At 39.2% G+C, this 20,199-nt stretch overlaps 1 protein-coding gene across 1 annotated transcript in view; it reads left to right on the plus strand.

The window, feature by feature from the left end:
• The first annotated feature begins 629 nt into the window (after positions 1-629).
• The window catches only part of LOC134757319 (putative tyrosine-protein phosphatase TPTE), a 40,061-nt gene continuing 20,491 nt past the window's right edge, over positions 630-20,199 (plus strand). The window contains 5 exon segments of the mRNA XM_063699093.1: positions 630-772; positions 3,151-3,207; positions 4,433-4,486; positions 5,020-5,073; positions 14,556-14,615. Coding sequence (XP_063555163.1) covers positions 630-772; positions 3,151-3,207; positions 4,433-4,486; positions 5,020-5,073; positions 14,556-14,615 — 368 coding nt within the window.

A 20,199-nucleotide genomic window follows, 5' to 3' on the forward strand; every position in this document is an offset into this window, starting at 1 on the left:
AGATGGCCACATAAAAAGAAGAATGATTTTTCTTACTAGTCTGTTTGATACTCGAGTAAAAATAAAAAATAATTTTCAGACTGCCTGTATGTGAGACCTTACTATAATGGCTGAGGACAGCAGAGAATCCTCTTTGGAAACAGGATAGCACAGCAGGGACGGAGAGTAGTGAAGACCTCAGGAGAAGAGAAAAAAGCTAACAACCCTAGAAATGTTTTCGACCCTGCAGAACTCTGCCGCAATACAGGGTGGTACTCAAAACCCCAAATACCATCATATTGGATTGTGTCCTTGACTCAGACCTGCAGTTACTTTATCGTACTTGTGGACCAAGAGAGACAATCAAGTGAAGAAGTAATGGAGGGCTTTCGAGGCAGCACATTTAGTGGAATAAGAGGGCTGACTACCTCCACGCAAAAGTTTAGTTTGAAATAACTGCCACCACAAAGGCTGTCACGCATTGGGACTGAGGTCATAATAAAGAGGTTTATTTAAATCTGAAAGCATTACTATTTTCCCCAGCCTAAGATGTTGGTTGCCATCATATAAATCCTCCTTTTTAATAAAAAAAATGACATTTTAGAACCAAATAGTGCTATACACATGAATAGTCAGAACTTAACTGGTTTATGTGCAGAGTAATGAAAGCTAGTTTTACCAGAAAAGTAAATTTTGAATTGTGTCTCCTGTCTGACTGTATTCTTTTGTCATCCTCTAGTCCACCCACAAATGAATTATCAGGAGTGAACCCAGAGGCACGTATGAATGAAAGGTGAGTTATGCATATGTGTGTCTTTATTTATCGAATTATAACTGAGCATAGAAGTATTCACACACACAGGCACATAAACAAATATATCCATCCATCCATCCATGCATCCATCCGTACACACTTCTCTCAAACACATCCACTAACAAATCCACGCATACAGTGGAAACATACAACAAGGAGACAGACGGCCGGACATTTGTGGAGTTTATTCTGGGAAGCCTGCGTGGCCATAGAGAGTGGTTTTTAACAGGATTTCCAATTCTTCTCCTCGTAGCCTTTGTAGGTAACATTGCTTCCTTTTCTAACGGAGTGATATAAAAAGGAGCAGGTCATAGGAGAGCTGCTGCTTCCTATGTTAGTGTATTTGTCACTGTTAGTTCCTAGTAAGCAGCTTCTTAAAGGACTCAGATTTCCTGAGTTTGAGAGCCCACCAGATTGACAGAAAGGAGGAGAAAATCCTGTTTGCAACATGGAGGAGATAGCAGCTGACAAGGAGCAGTGAAGCCCTGGGCAGAAAAGAACAGAGCTAATGGAACATGGACTTGTCCCTCACACTCCAGAGCTCTGTCAACATATGAGGTTGGTGCTAAAACATAAACACAAGCACACCACCTCATTGGATGCAGCCCTTCCTTAGGCCCACAGCTACTTGCCTGTGTCCCATGGACAGGAAAGACTAGCATGATGGGTGAAAGGAAAGACGTGATGGAGAGATCCAGGAAGTGGGCCATAGATGGGATTAGGAGGAGGAATGCCTACACAGTGGAGTTGAATTTAAAAGAAATTCACCCACAAAAGGCTGTCTGTCGTGCATTGGCCAGCTCCAGTGGTACAGAGTTTTGGTGAACTCTTGAGTCAGTGAGTCTTAGATAGATGTGCTGCAATCATATAAAGTATGATGTGTAGGGTAAATGGCATGGTAGATTCCAAAGAACCAAATACACACATGACTTCTGTAAGGGTAAGGCAATTTACAGGTTGAAAAGTAGTTGGAAGGTTGGGTGCGGTGGCTCAGGCCTGTAGTCCTAGCACTTTGGGAGGCCAGGGCGGGTGGATAACGAGGTCAGTAGTTCAAGGCCAGCCTGGCCAACATGGTGAAACCCCATCTCTACTAAAAATACAAAATTAGCCGGATGTGGTGGTGGGCACCTGTAGTCCCTGCTACTCGGGAGGCTGAGGCAGGAGAATTGCTTGAACCCGGGAGGCAGATGTTGCAGTGAGCCGAGATCATGCCACTGCACTCCAGCTTGGGTGACTGAGTGAGACTCTGTCTCAAAAAAACCAAAAACAACAACAACAAACAAAAACAAAAAACCAAAACAAAAGCAGTTGGAATTATTTTGAACTGAAAACCTTAAGTCTAGGAAGTTACATGTTGTCTTAGTATGTACATGTTAACTTCTTTGGCATGGCCCTGTGTGTGAATTGAGAGTACCTTCTAGTAGGCTGGCCAATGCACCATGTGATATCAAGGAATACAGTTATACATGTATCTATGCATATACAAACACGTACATACATGCATTCATACACACAAGAGAGACTGAGTAGGGCTACTGAGTGTGACAAGCATCCATGGGAACAAGGAGTTCCCTTGAAACTATTTCTAGAGTCCTCTCAGAATGAGCTTTGTATGCAATATTGTTTTGTTTTTTGGATGGAGGTAGGAAAATGGGGAGGAACTCATAGAGGGAGACTTTTTATGTTAGTGTTTGTCACATTACCTTTCTGTGAGAATGAGACTTTCCTAGTAGCATGAACCAAGGGAGAAGCGAATCCTGCTTGCAGGGAGAAGGAGATAGGAGTGGACAAAGATCAGAGAAATCCCAGCCAAAACAAAGAACAGAGCTAATAACCCTGGAATTATTTCACCCCCTCCAGAGCTCTACCGTTATGTGAGGCTGACTGCCTTTGCCCATACCCACTCTCACATGGGATGGAGCCCTTGCTTGAGGCCTCCAGCTACTTGGCCGCAACTCTTGGGCAGCAAAGAAAACTAGGATGGGTGAAAAGTGAGGAGGTGATTGGAGGTGATAGAGAATGAGGAACTCAAATGGGATTATAAGAAGGGAGACTCAGGAACTAAATTTGAACTAGAATTAAATGCTCTCCAAAAATGCTGTTACACCTTGAGGTGTAGATACCCTTACTTAATCTGCATGCATCGCTATGGTCACAGCCTAAAATGCTCACTGTTGGCATATGAAACCTCATTTCTAATAAAAAGACAAATGCCATCCCAGGTCAATTTAGTGATATACATACATGTGAATAATAAAAGTGTAACTGGGGAATGACACATAGACTAACTGTAGCTATTTGTTGCAAAACATTAGAATTACGCATTGTGTCTGACTCTGACCATATTTGTCCTTTAGTCCCGATCCGACTGACCTGGCGGGAGTCATCATTGGCTCGGCCCCAATGACAGGTGAGTTATAAAAGATGTACACATGACCAGGTGCAATGGTTCACACCTGTAATCTGAGCACTTTGGGAGGCTGAAGCAGGCAGATACCCTGAGGTCGGGTGTTTGAGACCAGGCTGGCAAACATCGTGAAACCCTGTCTCTACTAAAACTACAAGAACTAGCCAGGTGTGGTGGCAGGTGCCTCTAATCCCAGCTACTCAGGAGGCTGAGGCAGGAGAATCGATTGAACCTGGGGAAGTGGAGTTTGCAGTGAGCTGAGAACATGCCGCTGCATTCCACCCTGGGCAGCAGGAGCGAAACTGTTGCAAAAAAGAAAAAAGAAAAAAAAAAAAGATGTACACACACACACAAAACAGTGACAGAGAAAGAGACCGAGATTAGTGGGATTAACTCTCAGATGTGTTCATGATAATACAGTGTTTCTTTCACACAGGTTATCATCTCACTGTATCATGTATAGATAACTTCCACATTTTTACATTGTTTAGAAAAAAAGAAACTGACTATAGAGAGAGGCTTCCATCTGTTACTGTCTTGTCACCCTTAGTAAGTAGCAGGCAAATGCTTTGGAAAAGCAGATTTTTTGTGTACCAGACATACCAGAGTAGGCCCAGGGAAGAGAGAATCCTGTTTGGAGTGAGGAGGAGGTAGGAGTACTTGGGGAACTGTGAAGCCTTCAGCAGAAAGCAACAGAGGTATGAGCCTTAGAGGTGTTCTCCACCCTCCAGAACCCTGCCACCACAGAGGCTGGTGCTCCAAACCTCAAATCACCATCCTATTGGATTGTGCCCCTGTGTCAGACCTCTAGTTACCTGACCCTTTTTGTGGGACATGAGAAACCACCATGCTGGGTGAACATAAGGAGCTAATGGAGGGCCTTTTAAGCAGGACATTGAATGGAATAAGAGGGCTGACTACCTACAAATTGGAGTTGAGTTTGAAATAACTGCCACCACAAAGCTGTCACACATTGGGACTGAGGTCATAATAAAGAGGTTTACTTAAATCGGGAAGCATTACTATTTTCCCCCGCCTAAGATTTTGGTTGTCGCCATATAAATCCTCATTTCTAATAAAGAGGAAAAAACATTCCAGGTTCCAGTAGTGCTATACACATGAATAGTCAGAAATTAATTGGTTTCTGTCTAGAGTAATGAAAGGTAATTTTTCCAAAATATAAATTCAGAATTATGTCTCCTCTCTGACTGTTTTCTCTTATCATCCACTAGTCCACAGACAAGTGAATTTAAAGGAGCAACCGAGGAGGCACCTGCGAAAGAAAGGTGAGTAATAAATAGTTAAAGTCACCCGTCAGCATAAGTGTGCATAGAACTATACACACACAGGCACATGAGCAAGTATACCCCATCCATCCATCCATCCATCCATTCATCCATCCATCCACACGTCTCTTCAACACACTTACACAAACTAATCCATGCACATGATGGAAACATAGACCAAAGAGAAAGGAGACTGGTGGACATTTGTGGAATTTACTCTCAGGAGCCTGCATGGCCATAGAGATTTTTTTTTTTTTTTAACAGAGTTTCCAATTCGTCTCATTGTAGCATTTGTTAGTAACTTTGCATCCTTCTTTGGTGGAGTTCTATAAAAAGGAGCAGGTCATAGGAGATTTGCTTCTTCCTGTAGTGTATTTGCCACCCTTAGTTCCTACTAAGCAGTTTTTTTATGGGACTCAGATTTCTGACAGGAATTCATTGGTTTCTGTCTAGAGTAATAAAAGCTAATTTTCCAAAAAAGTAAATTTAGAATTGCGTCTCCTATCTGACTGTATTCTTTTATCATCCTCTAGCCCACACACAGGTGAATTTAAAGGAGCAGCCCTCGTGTCACCTATCAGTGAAAGGTGAGTTATAAATACATGAAGACACACGTATGCATAAGAGTGCATAGAGCTATACACACACGAAGCACATACACAAATATATCCATCCATCTTCATCCATACACACTTTTGTCAAGACATTTACACAAACAAACCCATGCACAAAATGGAAACACAAAACACGGAGACAGATGGACATTTGTGGAATTTACTCTCAGGAGCCTGCATGGCCATACAGAGTGTTTTTTAACAGGGTTTCCAATTCTTCTCATTGTAGCATTTGTAGATAACTTTGCACCTTTTTTTGATGGAGTTGTATAAGGAGGTCAGTTCGTAGGAGAGCTGCTTCTTCCTGTTAGTGTATTTGTCACCCTCAATTTCTGGTAGGCAATTTTTTAAGGGATTCAGGTTTCCTGAGTTTGAGACCCTACCACAGTGTTCCAAGAAAGGAGAGAATCCTATTTGCAACATGGAGGAGATAGCAGCCAATAAGGAGTAGTGAAGCCCTGGGAAAGAAAGAACGGAGCTAATGGAACGTGGACTTGTCCCACACACTCGAGAGCTCTGTCCACATGTGAGGTTGGTGCCTAGACCCAACCCAAACCCACCACCTCATTGGATGCCGCTTTCCTCAGGTGTGCGGGTACTTCACTGTGTCTCATGGGCAGGAGAGACTAGCATGATCAGTGAAAGGAAGGAGGTGGTGGAGGGTTTTCCCAATCATGTGAAAACCTCTCCTGGAAATAAATCATAAAGGTGTAAGTAATATGGAAAACCTGATTCAAGTTAATTATAGTGTAATGCTCAAGAAACCTTGCAAAATGAATGAGATTTTACAGAAGGAATAAAAGGATTGTGTTTAATCAGTGGCTGATTAAGGAAACATCTAGGTGAGAATTCTTAGCTGCTCATTAAGCAATAGCATGTGAGTTTTGTATGTAGTATTGATTTTTAAGCCAATAAATAAATTTTTAAAAGAATTTATTTTATAGGACGTTGGAGGCATGGGCAAATTAAAACGTATTTCTATTATTATTATTATTTTTTGAGATGAAGTCTCGCTGTTGCCCAAGCTGGCATGCAGTGGCGTGATCTCGGCTCACTGTAACCTCCATCTCCTGGATTCAAGCGATTTTCCTGCCTCAGCCTCCTGAGTAGCTGGAACTGCAGTCATGTGCTACCATGCCAGACAAATTTTTTGTATTATTGGTAGGGGCAGGTTTTCACTATATTGGCCAGGCTGGTCTTGAACTCCTGCCCTCGTGATCCACCCGCCTCAGCCTCCCAAACTGCTGGGTTTACAGTCATGAGCCATCAGATTGTATGGAGGCCCTGCCTTGGGTCTGTAGTTACTTAACCCTATCTGAGGGGCAGGAAAGACATCCATGATTGGTGAAGAGTTACTGGTGGTATTTGAACGTGAGAAGGCAGAAAATTACAAGGGTGAGCAAGGTGGGTGTTTACAAACTAAAGTTGATTTTATGTAAATTTTGCCAGAAACAGTAACTTGGGGATTAGGTTTAGGAGTAAAGAAATGTATATAAACTTGATTCATTAAGTTTTTTTCACAGGCCGAAAAATTTCATTACAAACCTCTAAAACCTCATTTCCAGAGAAAAATTAAATACCATGTTTCAAATAAATAACTGATTAATGTCCATTTTTCAGGGGAACTAGATTATAAATTGGAGAATAATTATTACTAATTTGTATCAGAAAATTAAGTCTAGGATAACATGTGGAGTCTTGCTATGTTCATTTTTAATCCTTTAGCTATTACCTCATTGAATTAAAAAGAGTAATGTGTGGTAGAGTCATCAATGATGGGTGAGATTTCAAAATACGGAGAGAAAGAAGAGAGGCATATATTAAGATTGGTAAAATTCACTCACAAATGAAGTAATAAAGAACTGCACTTAAATTGTGATTCATTAGTTTGTTTTTTAAGGCCCAAGAGCACCTTTACATAATATAAGGTTTTCTTCTAGGAAAAAATGATATATTAATAGTAGATTCCAAATCACTGACATATACATTTTCAGAGTTCAGCCAGTTTATAAATGTAGAGCAATTGTACATAATTTCAACCAGAAAAGTATGTCTCTGAAGTCACTTGACCTGAAGTGTACATTTTTAATCGTTAGCACTGGCCCGGATAAAATGACATCAGTAGTCTTTCACTAATTTGATATATATTTGATATAACTCACCTTTCAATGGTGGTGTCATTGAAAACTACTGACATTATTAATTTGGGTCAGTGCTAAAGGATCTATCTACACACACACACACACACACACACACATAACACACATGTATATGTGTGTGTGTGTATATATACAGATATATCTTTTAGCTATATATGTAATATATATAGATATATAAATATGTATGTGTGTATATAGATATACATATATCTATATACATATGTCTACATATGTATATAGATACACATATCTATATACATGTCTACATATGTGCATATTTAAATGTGTGTATATATATCTATATATACATATCTATATATAGATATATTCTTTAGCACTGACCCAAATTAATAACATCAGTAGTCATATATATATCCTTTAATATATATATGAGCATGCGTGTGTATATATGTAAACATATATGTATATATCCTTTAGCATATATATGTATATATACACATATATAGTTTATATATACATATATGTGTGTGTATATGCAGGTATATCTTGTTTTCTTGTGCTTTATTTTATTGCCCCTCAGATATTACTTTTTTGTAAACTGAAGGTTTGTAGCAACCCTACATTGAGCAAGTCTCCTGGTTTTATTTTTCCAACAGCGTGTTCTCACTTTGTGTCTCGTCACATTTTAATAATTCTTGCAATATTCCAAACTTTTTATTATCATATCTGTTATGGTGATCTGCGATCAGTGATCTTTGATGTTACTATTGTAATTGTTTTGGGGCAACACGAACCATGTCCATATTAAGATGACAAGCCTAATCAATGACATGTTTGTTGTGACTGCTCCACTGACTAGCCATTCCCCCATCTCTCTCCTTCTCCTTGGGCCTCCCTATTCCCTGAGACACAACAATATTGAAAGTAGGCCATTTAATAAGCCTATGATGGTCTCTGAGTGTCCTAGTGAAGGGAAGAGTCACATGTCTCTCACTTTAAACCAAAAGCTAGAAATGATTGTGAGGAAGGCTAGACTTCTTGCACCACTTCAGCCAAGTTGTGAATGTAAAACAAAAACAAAAACAAAACAAAACAGAAAAGCCAAAAAACTTCTTGAAGAAAATTAAGACTGCTACTCCAGTGAACATACAAATGTTGAGAAAGCAAAACAGTCTGATTGCTAATATGGAGAATGTTGTAGTGGTCTGGATAAAGGATCAAACCAGCCACAGCATTCCCTTAAGCCAAAGCGTAATCCAGGACAAGGCCCTCACTCTCTTTGATTCAGTGAAGCCTGGGAGAGGTAAGGAAGCCGCAGAAGAAAAGCTTGACACTAAAAGGTTTGTTCATGAGGTTTAAGGAAAGAAGCCGTCTCCATCACATAGAAGTGCAAGGTAAACAGCCAGTGCCGATGCAGAAGCAGCAGCAAGTTATCCAGAAGATCTAGGTGAGATAACTGATGAATGTGGCCAAACTAAACAACACATTTTCAATGTAGACAAGATAGCCTTTTATTGGAAGAAGATGCCATCTAGGACTTTTATATTTAGAGAGGAGAAGTCAATGCATGGTTTCAAATCTTCAAAGCACAGGCCAATTCTCTTGTTAGGGGCTAATGAAGCTGGTGACTTTAAGTTGAAGCCAACAATCATTGACTATTCTGAAAATCCTGGGGCCCTTACGAATTATGCTAAATCAAGCAAGATGGGTGACTAGAGATGTCTGGTGCTCATCTCCCCTACAAGAAAGAACCGAGGCAAGAAATACACATCTAAGATTTGATTAGAGTGTCAAAGGGATAGTCCTGGAGTGCAGCAAAGGAGTGGAGACACATCTGTGGTGACTGAAAGTTGCCATAGTACGGAAGCACTCAGCCTGTGCAGCCGCTTCTGCCCCATCTGGATTGAATTGGCCCAGAGACAGGAGGGACTTCTCATCGCAGGGTGAAGGTAGGCAGAAGATCCCCACCAGCCCCACTGCCATCACAAACACAAAGTCTTTACAACAAGAGAATCTCACAGTCTTTGCAAGCCCTCAGGCCAGTTTGGAGTATTGCCAAGAATTGACACAGCTGCATGTCCTGGACTAGGAGTACAAGGTGAAGACTTCCCACCCCCAGAGACTTAAGCTGCAGCAACACAGCACCATCTTGAGAACAGAGTCATCTCTTGAGTGTGCCCTCCTCTGGGGGCCAGTAGCCACTGCGCCTCTCCAGCACTGGAACTTTATCTTCAGTACACCAAGCCCACATGGGTGGGTTAAAGCCACAATCCCAGCTGTGTGGAGGTTGGTCCCAGGACTGGCTGTAACTCAAGTAATGCAGAGTAGGGAAATCAACCCCCACCACCACACTTCCAGACAGAGGAATAATCTGCAGTCCCATCCAGGGTAAATTCACTCTTAAGACAGCCAAACCACTACATGCCCTCTCCCAAGTGGGAGAGGCCCCTAAGCCTCTGAGCAGCTGATACACCCGCAGGTCAACAGAGTGACTATGAGCCCATGCTCAGGACCTGAGAAACAGCCTTGCGGGCCCCATCAACCACAGACATGCTCCTGGCGTGCCCAGTAGCCCTCTGCTTTTAATAAGGGCCTGAGAAACAGTCCCACAGGCTGCCCCCAGCAGGCACACCACCAAGTGGGCCTTGCACCTGTGTCTCAGACCTGAGAGACAAGCAACTGTGTATGCCCAAGTCTCAGGGCCGAGAAGCAACCCTGGGAGCTTACTCAGGCCAACTAAGCAGCCACATACCTATGTCCCAGCTTGAGGAAGAGCCCTTTAGGCCACCCCCCACAGAAACACTCCCAGGCCAACTAAGCAGCTGTGCAACCTTGGATGAGCCTGAGAAATACTCCTGTATCCATTCCCAGCAGATGCACCTCCAGACCAGCCAATCAGCCATGAATGCCCATGTCCTGGACCTAAGAAAGAGCTCCATGGGCTACTCCCAGAAGACATGTCCTTACGCCAGCTGAGCAGCCTCGTGTCCACATCCTGGCTCATAGAAGCAGTCCCCAGGGCTTCCCCTGGCAGGCACCACCCAGACCAGCTGAGCAGCAGTGTGTCCACATCCTGAGCTAGAATAGCTCTATGGACTACCCCCAGCAGACACACATCTAGGACAGCTGAGAAGTCATTTGACTGTATCCCAGGCCTGAGAAACACCCCTCTTGGCCAGCCCTGGCAAAGATACCTTCAGTCCAGCTTAGCAGCTATGCACCTATATATTTGGCCCATGAGTTTCCCCCAGCAGACTGCCCCCAGGCCAGATGAGCAGCTGTGTACCCACATACCAGTTATGGGAAACAGCCCTTCAGGCCACTCCTGGAGTGCATGCTTCCAGGCCAGGCAAACAGCTGTGTGCCTGCATCCTGGGCCTGAGACACTGTCCTGCAAAGCACATCTGGAAGTCATGCTCTGGTTGAGCAACTGCATCCCCATGCTCCTGGCTAGAGTGACGGCACCATGGCCAGCGGCATAAAGCCATACTCCAAGTTTTCTGACCCACTGTATGCCTGCACACACCCTTACCCTGAGAAACAGCCCAGTGAGCCCACCCCTGGCAAGGCTGCACCACCATCACTACAAACTTCCTTAACCTAGGCCACTGAGTAACTTGCAAATGTTACTAGTGTGGATCACAGCTGAATAAACTACATGGAGACTACACTTACTGCATCCATGTAGAACCAAGGCCGGTATACCCCAATGAACTGACATCCAAGACCCATTCATACAAATTAATTCATACAAGTAAACCTACTCCATAAAATTGGAAAAGGTGACTTTTTCACCAGATGCATAGAAATCAATTTAGAAACACAGCAACCATGAAAATGCAAGAAAACATGTCACCTACAAAGGGAAATAATAATTATCCAGTAATAGAACCCAATCATAAACATATGATGTGACAGAAAAAAGAATAATCTTAAGGAAACTCAGTGAGATGTAAGGTAATACAGATAGACAAGTCAATGAAATCAGGTGAAAGAGAAATTCAGTAAAGATACAGATATCATAAAAATAACCAAACAGAAGCCCTAAAAGCTAAACAGTTCAATGGATGAAATGAAAAAATACAATCAATGGCTTTACAGACAAGAACAAGCAGAAGAAATAATTTCTGAACTTGAAGACAAGTCTTTTGAAATAACACAGACAGGCAAAAAAGGATAAAAAAGAATGAAAAAAGCCTACAGGATTTATGGGACACCATTAATTTGATCAAATATTCATATTATGGGCATTCCAGAAGGAAAAGTGTAGAGAAAATATGAGGAAAGCATATTTAATAAAATAGCATAACACTTCCTAACTCTTGAGAGAGAGCTAGACATCTAGTTCCAGGAAGATCAAAGAACCCCGAATACATTCAACCCAGACATTATAGGCAAATTGTGAAAAATCAAAAGACAAAGATTTTTTAAAATAGCAAAAGAAAAGTAACACACTTATAATGGAATCCCCATTAGACTAACAGCTGATTTCCCAGTGGAAAACCTTAGGCTAGAAGCGAATGGGATGATACATTCAAAGTTCTGAAAGAAAAAAATCTTTCAGCCAATAATATTATAGCCAGCACAGCTATCCTTTACAAATGAAGAAGACATAAAATCTGTCATAGATAAACAAAAACCAAGATAATTCATCACCACTAGACCAACATTACAAGAAATGCCCAAGGGAGTCTTACATCTGGAAGTAAAAAGATGATAACCACCATCATGAAAACATGCAAAACTTTAAAAGTCACTGTTAGAGTCAATACATAAAGGAGAAAGAGAAAGGAATGAAACCTTATCACTACAGAAAACTACCCAACTTCAAAAGTAAACAGGAAGAAAGGAATAAAACATATACAAAACAACCAGAAAACAATAAAACATTGGAAGCAACTCCTCACCTACCAATAATAACTTTGAATGTTAGTAGATTAAATACCCCATGAAGGATATAGACTTACTGAGTGGATTAAAAAATAAGACCCAACTATATTTTATCTAAAAGAAACTCACTTTACCGGTATAGAAACACATAGACTGATAATAAAGGGATGGAAAAAGATATCCTATGCAAATGGAAGCCCAAAGTGAGCAGGGATAGCTATACTTGTATCAGACAAAACAGAGTTCAAGTTAAAAACCATAAAAATTGACAAACAAGAGTATTATGTAATAATAAAGGGTTCAATTCAGCAAGAAATATAATTGTAATATGTGTATAATTGTAAATATGTATGCACTCAAACACCAGAGCACCTAGATATATAAAGCGAATATTACTAGATCTAAAGAGGGAGATAGACCCCATTACAATAAGAGTTGGGCACTTCCGTATCCCACTCTCAGCATTGGACAAATCATCTAGACAGAAAATCAACAAAGAAACATCAGACTTAAACTCCACCATAGACCAAATGGACATAAATAACAAACATATACAGAACATCTCACCTAACAGCTCCAGAATACACATTCTTTTCATCAGCACATGAAACAATATCCAAGATAGACCGTATGTTAGGCTACAAAACAAGTCTCAACAAATTTTTAAAAATTGAAATTCTATCAGGTATCTTATCTTACCACAATGGAATAAAACTAGACATTCATAACAAGAGGAACATTCAAAACTATACAGACATATGGAAATTAAACAACATGCCCTTGAGTTACAGTGAGTGAAGAAAGAAATTAAGAATGAAATTTAAGAATTCCTTGAAACAAATGTAACTAGAAACACAGTATACCAAAACAGGGGACGCAGCAAAAGCAGTTATTAAGAAATATGTTTTTAGCTTCATCCGTGTCCCTACAAAGGACATGAACTCATCATTTTTTCAGCAAACTGTCGCAAGGACAAAACCCCAAACATCACATGTTCTCACTCATAGGTGGGAATTGAACAATGAGAACACTCGGACACAGGAAGGGGGACATCACACACTGGGGCCTGTTGTTGGGTAGGGGGAGGGGGGAGGGATAGCATTAGGAGATATACCTAATGTAAATGACGAGTCAATGGGCGCAGCACACCAACATGGCACATGTATACATGTCTAACAAACCTGCACATTGTGCACATGTACCCTAGAACTTAAAGTATAAAAAAAAAAGTATATTTTTAGCAATAAATGCCTGGATCAAAAAAACTAGAAAACTTTCAAATAAACCACTGAACAATTCTACCTCAAGAAACTAGAATAGTAAGAACAAAGCAAACCCCAAATTATTAAAAGGAAATAAATAATGAAGACCAAACAGAAATAAACAAATTTGAGGCAAAAATTACAAAAGGTTAACAACAAAAAGGTTTAAAAAATATCAACAAACCATTAGCTAGACTAATTAAGAAAAAAGGAAGACCCAAATAAGTAAAATCAGAAACAAAAAAAGAGACCGCATAACAGATAATGACAGAAATAAAAATAATTATTAGAGACTATTATGAGCAACTCTACAATAAATTTGAAAACCTAGAGGAGGTGGACAAAATCCTTGACCCATACGACCTACCAAGACTAAACCAAGAAGAAATAGAAAACCTGAACAGACCAAAAACAAGTAATGAGATTAAATCAGTAATAAAAAGGCTTTCAACAAAGTCCAGGACCTGATGGCTTCACCACTTAATCCTCACTTGTGAAAGGAAGAGCCATTTGCTACAGCAAACTTCATTGTTGTCCTATTTTAAGAAATTGTCTCAGCCACTCCGACCATTGGCAACCACCACTCTGATCAGTCAGCAGCCATGAACATGGAGGCAACGCCCTCCACCAGCAAAAGGTGATCATTAGCATTTTTTAACCAATAAAGTAGTTTTTAATTAAGGTATACACATAAGGTTTTTGAACATAATGCCATTGCAAACTTAACAGGCTACAGTGTAGGGTAAACATAACCTTTATATGCACAGGGAACCCAAAACATTTGTGTGAGTTGCTTAATGCAGTTTTTGCTTTATTGCAGTGGTCTGGAATGAAACCCACAATGTCTTTGAGATATGTCTATACACATATTATTTATATATTATATATCCATATACATATTATTTTATATATCTTTATATACATATATATAGAAAGAGACAGAGACAGAAAAGAAGATAAAAATATGCAAAATTCAGTGTTGGGAGTATCCACGAGGAAAGAGTTTCTGGTTAATGATTGTAATTTTCTTTCTTAAATATTAGGTCTTCCAGTGAGCTAAGTCATGTTTACTATATCCTTTAGATTCATGGGATTCTTGTTATTCAAATATATTTTTCATCACTATTTTGTGTAGCAAATATCTAATGATATATTTTTGCTTTTTTTTTTTTGGTGGCTAAAGTGTGTTAGCACGACTTTCCAAGTTTGAAGTTGAAGATGCTGAAAATGTTGCTTCATATGAGTAAGTCAGTTTGAAGTTTGAAAGGAGGGAGCCATTGATGGATCTCTTACCTTTAGTTGAACAGGGCTTCCGCTGAGGCAAGAAGGAAAAAGGGAAACTATGGAAAGATATCAAAATGTATGGGTGGGAGGGTACACCGTATTTACTCCAGTTGAATTCTTAGACAAGTATTATTTTGAAAAAAAAATTCCATCCATTCAGAAATAAATGTTCTTCTAGCTTGAAAATGTAAAAAGTATTCTTAGAGGAAATTAATTCCATTAAAAGTTTTTTTAAAAAAAAACAGGAATGCAGAATGCTACTTAACTCATCAATAGTGAACGTTTCTCATTTTTACTGGATATGGTGTGATTCCCAATTTTTTACATTTTGCCTATGAGCAAATAGTATTGATAGCAAAAGCAAACATATTTTGCTGACTAAAGACCTCTTTATGCTCGTTGGGATTTTATTCTTATTTGTTTCTAATCTCACTAGAGTACTTCCTGTTGCACTGACCTGAAGGCATTTTATCATGTACTCACTGTAATGAAACAATACATTCTTAGACTGGCTTGTGTCTGAACTGCAGACATATTCAGGAGATTTTTCTTCTGCTTCTTTCTTGCCCAGTTGTATAACCATTCACCAGCTTGTGTCAATGCTGGAGAGGAAGTACCGCCATAGAGGAAGTTAACTCACCATGGTTGTAAGCTGTTGGTGACTAAACAAAGATTGGAAACAAAGAGGGCAAATAAAAATAGTTCTTCAAATTACCCTGAATTTGCCACTGAATTAAACTGTGTGTCTGCAGATTAGCTATACGTTTTCTGTAATGGAGCTGCCCAGGGCTGAAACAAAATTAGACCGATTAAGCAAGGCAAGCATTTCCTTCTTTCCCCACTCCAAACAAAATAAAGCAGGTTTTCATTTTATTTTATTTTTAAATTACAAAGTCTCATTACATAGATATAGGAGGAATTTGCAGTAGTCCCTGTGAGAAATGCTGGTGTTTCATAACAGGGGAATGATATTGGATTTATAGTAAAAGCTGGAATCAGTGTTTGGCTTTGGCATCATATATTCATTCACCTGATACTCAGCAAGTCACTAACCCTCTTTAACTTTCAGGTTATTCAAATGTAAACTGGCTATTATGCAATCCATGTACTGGATATTGTATTTAAAAAATTAGTAATAAAATGAAAATAACATGCAAAAATACTTTGAAAACTCTGTAGTTCTGTAAATAGGTTTTATTCTAAAAGCTAAAAATAACGTAAGAGTTCATTAAGGAAAATCTGAAAATACAATCAACAAATCTACCCACATTTAGTCATTCTTAAACTTTGATGCATGCACTTCTAAGTTCTTTAAGCATACACTTTTTTTGTTTACAGATATGAGACCATACTTATTCTTTTGCAAATAACCTTATTAATGACATCATGGCTATATTTTTTTGTTAATGTATATTCATGTGCACTTACAACATTATTTGTAACAGTTGTGTGATATTTCATGGTGTAGATGTGCTATAATTCATTTAATAGTCAGATATTGCTGAACAATTCAGTTTTTTACAAGTTTTTAACTTACAAAAATGAATATATTTGAGGCTAAATCTCCGTATATTGTTGGTTATTTGCTTGTTATAAATTCTCAGAAGTGGAAATTCTGTGTCAAAGGGAATGATTGTGACGCTATTGATATTGATATGTGCTTTAACATCAAGATGCAAAGTGTACATTTCTCCCCTCCCACACTTAACACTAGCCATCATTGATTTCTCTGATATTAGTAAATATATTTGTTCTAATGCATGTTCTTTGACACACCTTCATTTATCCTTTTCTGTCTTTGGGCTGAAAAGTTAAATCTATTGATCCTTTTTCTATTTTATGTAATATAAGCAATTTCTCCCAGGTTGTCTTGCTTTTCACTACATAAAAGCATTTAATCCTCATGTAATCAAATGTATCTGTACTTTTCTTTGTGATTTTGCCTTTAATGTTATTCTCAGAAAGTCCTTCTCACCCCAAGATTTTAAATATATCCACCAAAATTTCTGTTTTGAATTTATTTTCTTCATTTAAATAAAATATCTGCCCTGAATTTACTTTGTCTTAAGGTATAAAGTGTAGAAATTTACTTTTCTCCTAAGTGACTCATAGTTTTTTCAGCATGAACATGTCATCCCTCTGTAATGTCCTTACCCTGTTTTAGTGATCTAGAGTGAGCAGGAAGACCAGAGTCACTACAGTGTTTTTCGTGCTTTGCATCATGGCCACCTCCCTACCCCCAGAGTCTGCACAAGAGAAAAATGTGTCCGGTGGGGGAGATAGCACCTGCCTTCAATACAAATCCCATTTCATTAAACACGGTCTTGTTAGTGTCATGTAGCTTCCACCTTCTATTGATAAAAAATGAGTCATGTTCATAGTTAATATTTGTGCTTTTAATTCAACTTTGATATTATTGGAACTTTCAGTGTATTAAGGTTTAGTATCTCATATCTTTTTTTCTCTCTTTTTTTTTTGAGCCGGAGTCTTGCTCTGTCACCAGGCTGGAGTGCAGTGGCTCCACTCAGCTCACTGCAACCTCCGCTTCCCAGGTTCAAGCGATTCTCCTGCCTCAGCCTCCCGAGTAGCTGGGACTACAGGCATGCACCACCACGCCCAGCTAATTTTTTGTATTTTTAGTAGAGATGGAGTTTCACCATGTTGGCCAGGATGGTCTCGATCTCTTGACCTCATGATCCACCCACCTTGGCCACCCAAAGTGCTGGGATTACAGGTGTGAGCCACCGCGCCTGGCCTCTATCTCTTTATTTTTGAATTGTCATTTAAATTTAGTTTTTGTCTCTCGTGTATAGCATGTAATGCCTTTAATTTCAAAGTTATCTGAGAGTATTTCTCAATATGCAATATGAGAGTAATATGTTTGTATTTATGATTTCTGGTACGTTTGGTTTTACTTATCATCTTTTTCTTTATTAAAAATACTTTGATATTTTCTTTGTAAATTTGTCTATGTTTTGCTATTAATTGATTTGTTTTTATCCCTTGCATTTTTTGTTGATATGCAAGTCAGAAGCCCATTTATAGTCTATCAATGTTTATATTTAAATGTTTAGAAAACATAATTATACCGTTTTTTCCATCAATATCGAGAATAAAACTGGACTTGTACCTGTGAAAGATAAGAAATGCAACCTGCCTTTACTTCTATCTTCTTCCACACCTTGAATCCTAGTGTAAGAATGCCTAAAAATTCAAATCAATACTATTATTCATGATTTTATATCATTTATCTTTACTTTTAGAATCATTTATTTACATGTTCACCTGCTACTTTTTTTTTATTATTATACTGTAAGTTCTAGGGTACATGTGCACGATGTGCAGGTTTGTTACATATTCATGCATGTGCCATGTTGGTGTGTTGTACCCATTAATTCATCATTTACATTAGGTGTATCTCCTAATGCTATCCCTCCCCCATCCCCCCACCCCATGACAGGCCCTGGTGTGTGATGTTCCCCTTCCTGTGTCCAAGGGTTCTCATTGTTCAATTCCCACCTATGAGTGAGAACATGCAGTGTTTGGTTTTCTGACCTTGCGATAGTTTGCTGAGAATGATGGTTTCCAGCTTCATCCATGTCCCTACAAAGGACATGAACTCATCCTTTTTTATGGCTGCTTAGTATTCCATGGTGTATATGTGCCACATTTTCTTAATCCAGTCTATCATTGTTGGACATTTGGGTTGGTTCCAAGTCTTTGCTATTGTGAATAGTGTCGCAATAAACATACGTGTGCATGTGTCTTTATAGCAGCATGATTTATAATCCTTTGGGTATATACCCAGTAATGGGATGGCTGGGTCAAATGGTATTTCTAGTTTTAGATTCTTGAGGAATCGCCACACTGTCTTCCACAATGGTTGAACTAGTTTACAGTCCCACCAACAGTGTAAAAGTGTTCAGTTTCTCCACATCCTCTCCAGCACCTGTTGTTTCTTGACTTTTTAATGATCGCCATTCTAACTGGTGTGAGATGGTATGTCATTGTGGTTTTGATTTGCATTTCTCTGATGGCCAGTGATGATGAGCATTTTTTCATGTGTCTGTTGGCTGCATAAATGTCTTCTTTTGAGAAGTGTCTGTTCATATCCTTTGCCCACTTTTTGATGGGGTTGTTTGATTTTTTTCTTGTAAATTTGTTTGAGTTCTTTGTAGATTCTGGATATTAGCCCTTTGTCAGATGAGTAGATTCCAAAAATTTTCTCCCATTCCGTAGGTTGCCTGTTCACTCTGATGGTAGTTTCTTTTGCTGTGCAGAAGCTCTTTAGTTTAATTAGATCCTGTTTGTCAATTTTGGCTTTTGTTGCCATTGCTTTTGGTCACCTGCTACATTTTTGTTCTTCATTTTGATTCACTGCTCAGCTGACTCAAGCACTTTGAGTAATTGTTTTTAGGAAAGGTACATGGAGGCTATGCTTCGTGTTGCTTCATGTTGGAGTGTCTGTCTGTTGCTCCCGAGTGTGAAAAGTACTTTTCCTGGATATGGATTTACTAAGTCATAGTTATTTCCCTGCAAACTCTGCACATAACTGCTTGAAGATTCATTTACATAGTACTCTTTTTTTAAGCAAAAAAGTCTCAATTGTGTATTTACTTGGTATAGTTTCAGGGTACACTGAAACAGATTAAGGGGCTAAAGCCACCCAAGCCACTTCTTCATGCCTTCGTAATCTGTCAGACTTGGTTCTGTATGGTGACATTGTCAAGTGAGTTCAGATTTATGACATTTCCTTGATACCCAGAGATCTAGTAGACTGTGTGGGATCAGAGGTTCTTGTAGTAAGGGAATGGCAACTTGAGGAGAGAATTCACCTCTTTTGGCCAATTGATCCTCCATCTACATCAGCCTTAACTCTCCAAGCCTGGGTGGAGGTGGTGGGTCCAGGTGGAGAGGGGAAGATTAGAAGGATTGGGGATTTCCTTTATCTCAGTTTAACCTAACATCATTCATCAAAGGCCAATGTTTTTTTTTTTAACTTTTATTTTAGGTTTGGAGGTACACGTGAGGTTTGCTACATAGGTAAACTTGTGTCAGGGAGGTTTTTTTTTATTTTTTACATATTATTTCATCATCCAGGTATTAAGCTCAGTACCCAAATAGTTATCTTTTCTGCTCCTCTCTCTCCTCCTGCCCTCCCCACTTAAGTAGACCCCAGTGTCTATTTCCTTCTTTGTGTTCATAAGTCCTTATGATTTAGCTACCACTGATAGGTGAGAACATTCAGTATTTGGTTTTCTGTTTCTGCACTAGTTTGCTAAGGATAAGAGCCTCCAGCTCCATCGATGTTCCCACAAAATACATGATCTCATTCTTTTTTATGGCTGCATAGTATTCCATGGTATATATGTACCACATTTTCTTTATCCAATCTGTCATTGATGGGTACCTAGGTTGATTCCATGTCTTTGCTATTGTAAATAGTGCTGCAGTGAACATTCATATGCATGTATCTTTATAGTAGAATGATTTATATTCCTCTGGGTATCTACTCAGTATTGGGATTGCTCAGTCAAATAGTT

Source organism: Gorilla gorilla, chromosome 16 (genome assembly GCF_029281585.2).
Source record: "Gorilla gorilla gorilla isolate KB3781 chromosome 16, NHGRI_mGorGor1-v2.1_pri, whole genome shotgun sequence".
NCBI classification, from domain to species: Eukaryota; Metazoa; Chordata; class Mammalia; order Primates; family Hominidae; genus Gorilla; species Gorilla gorilla.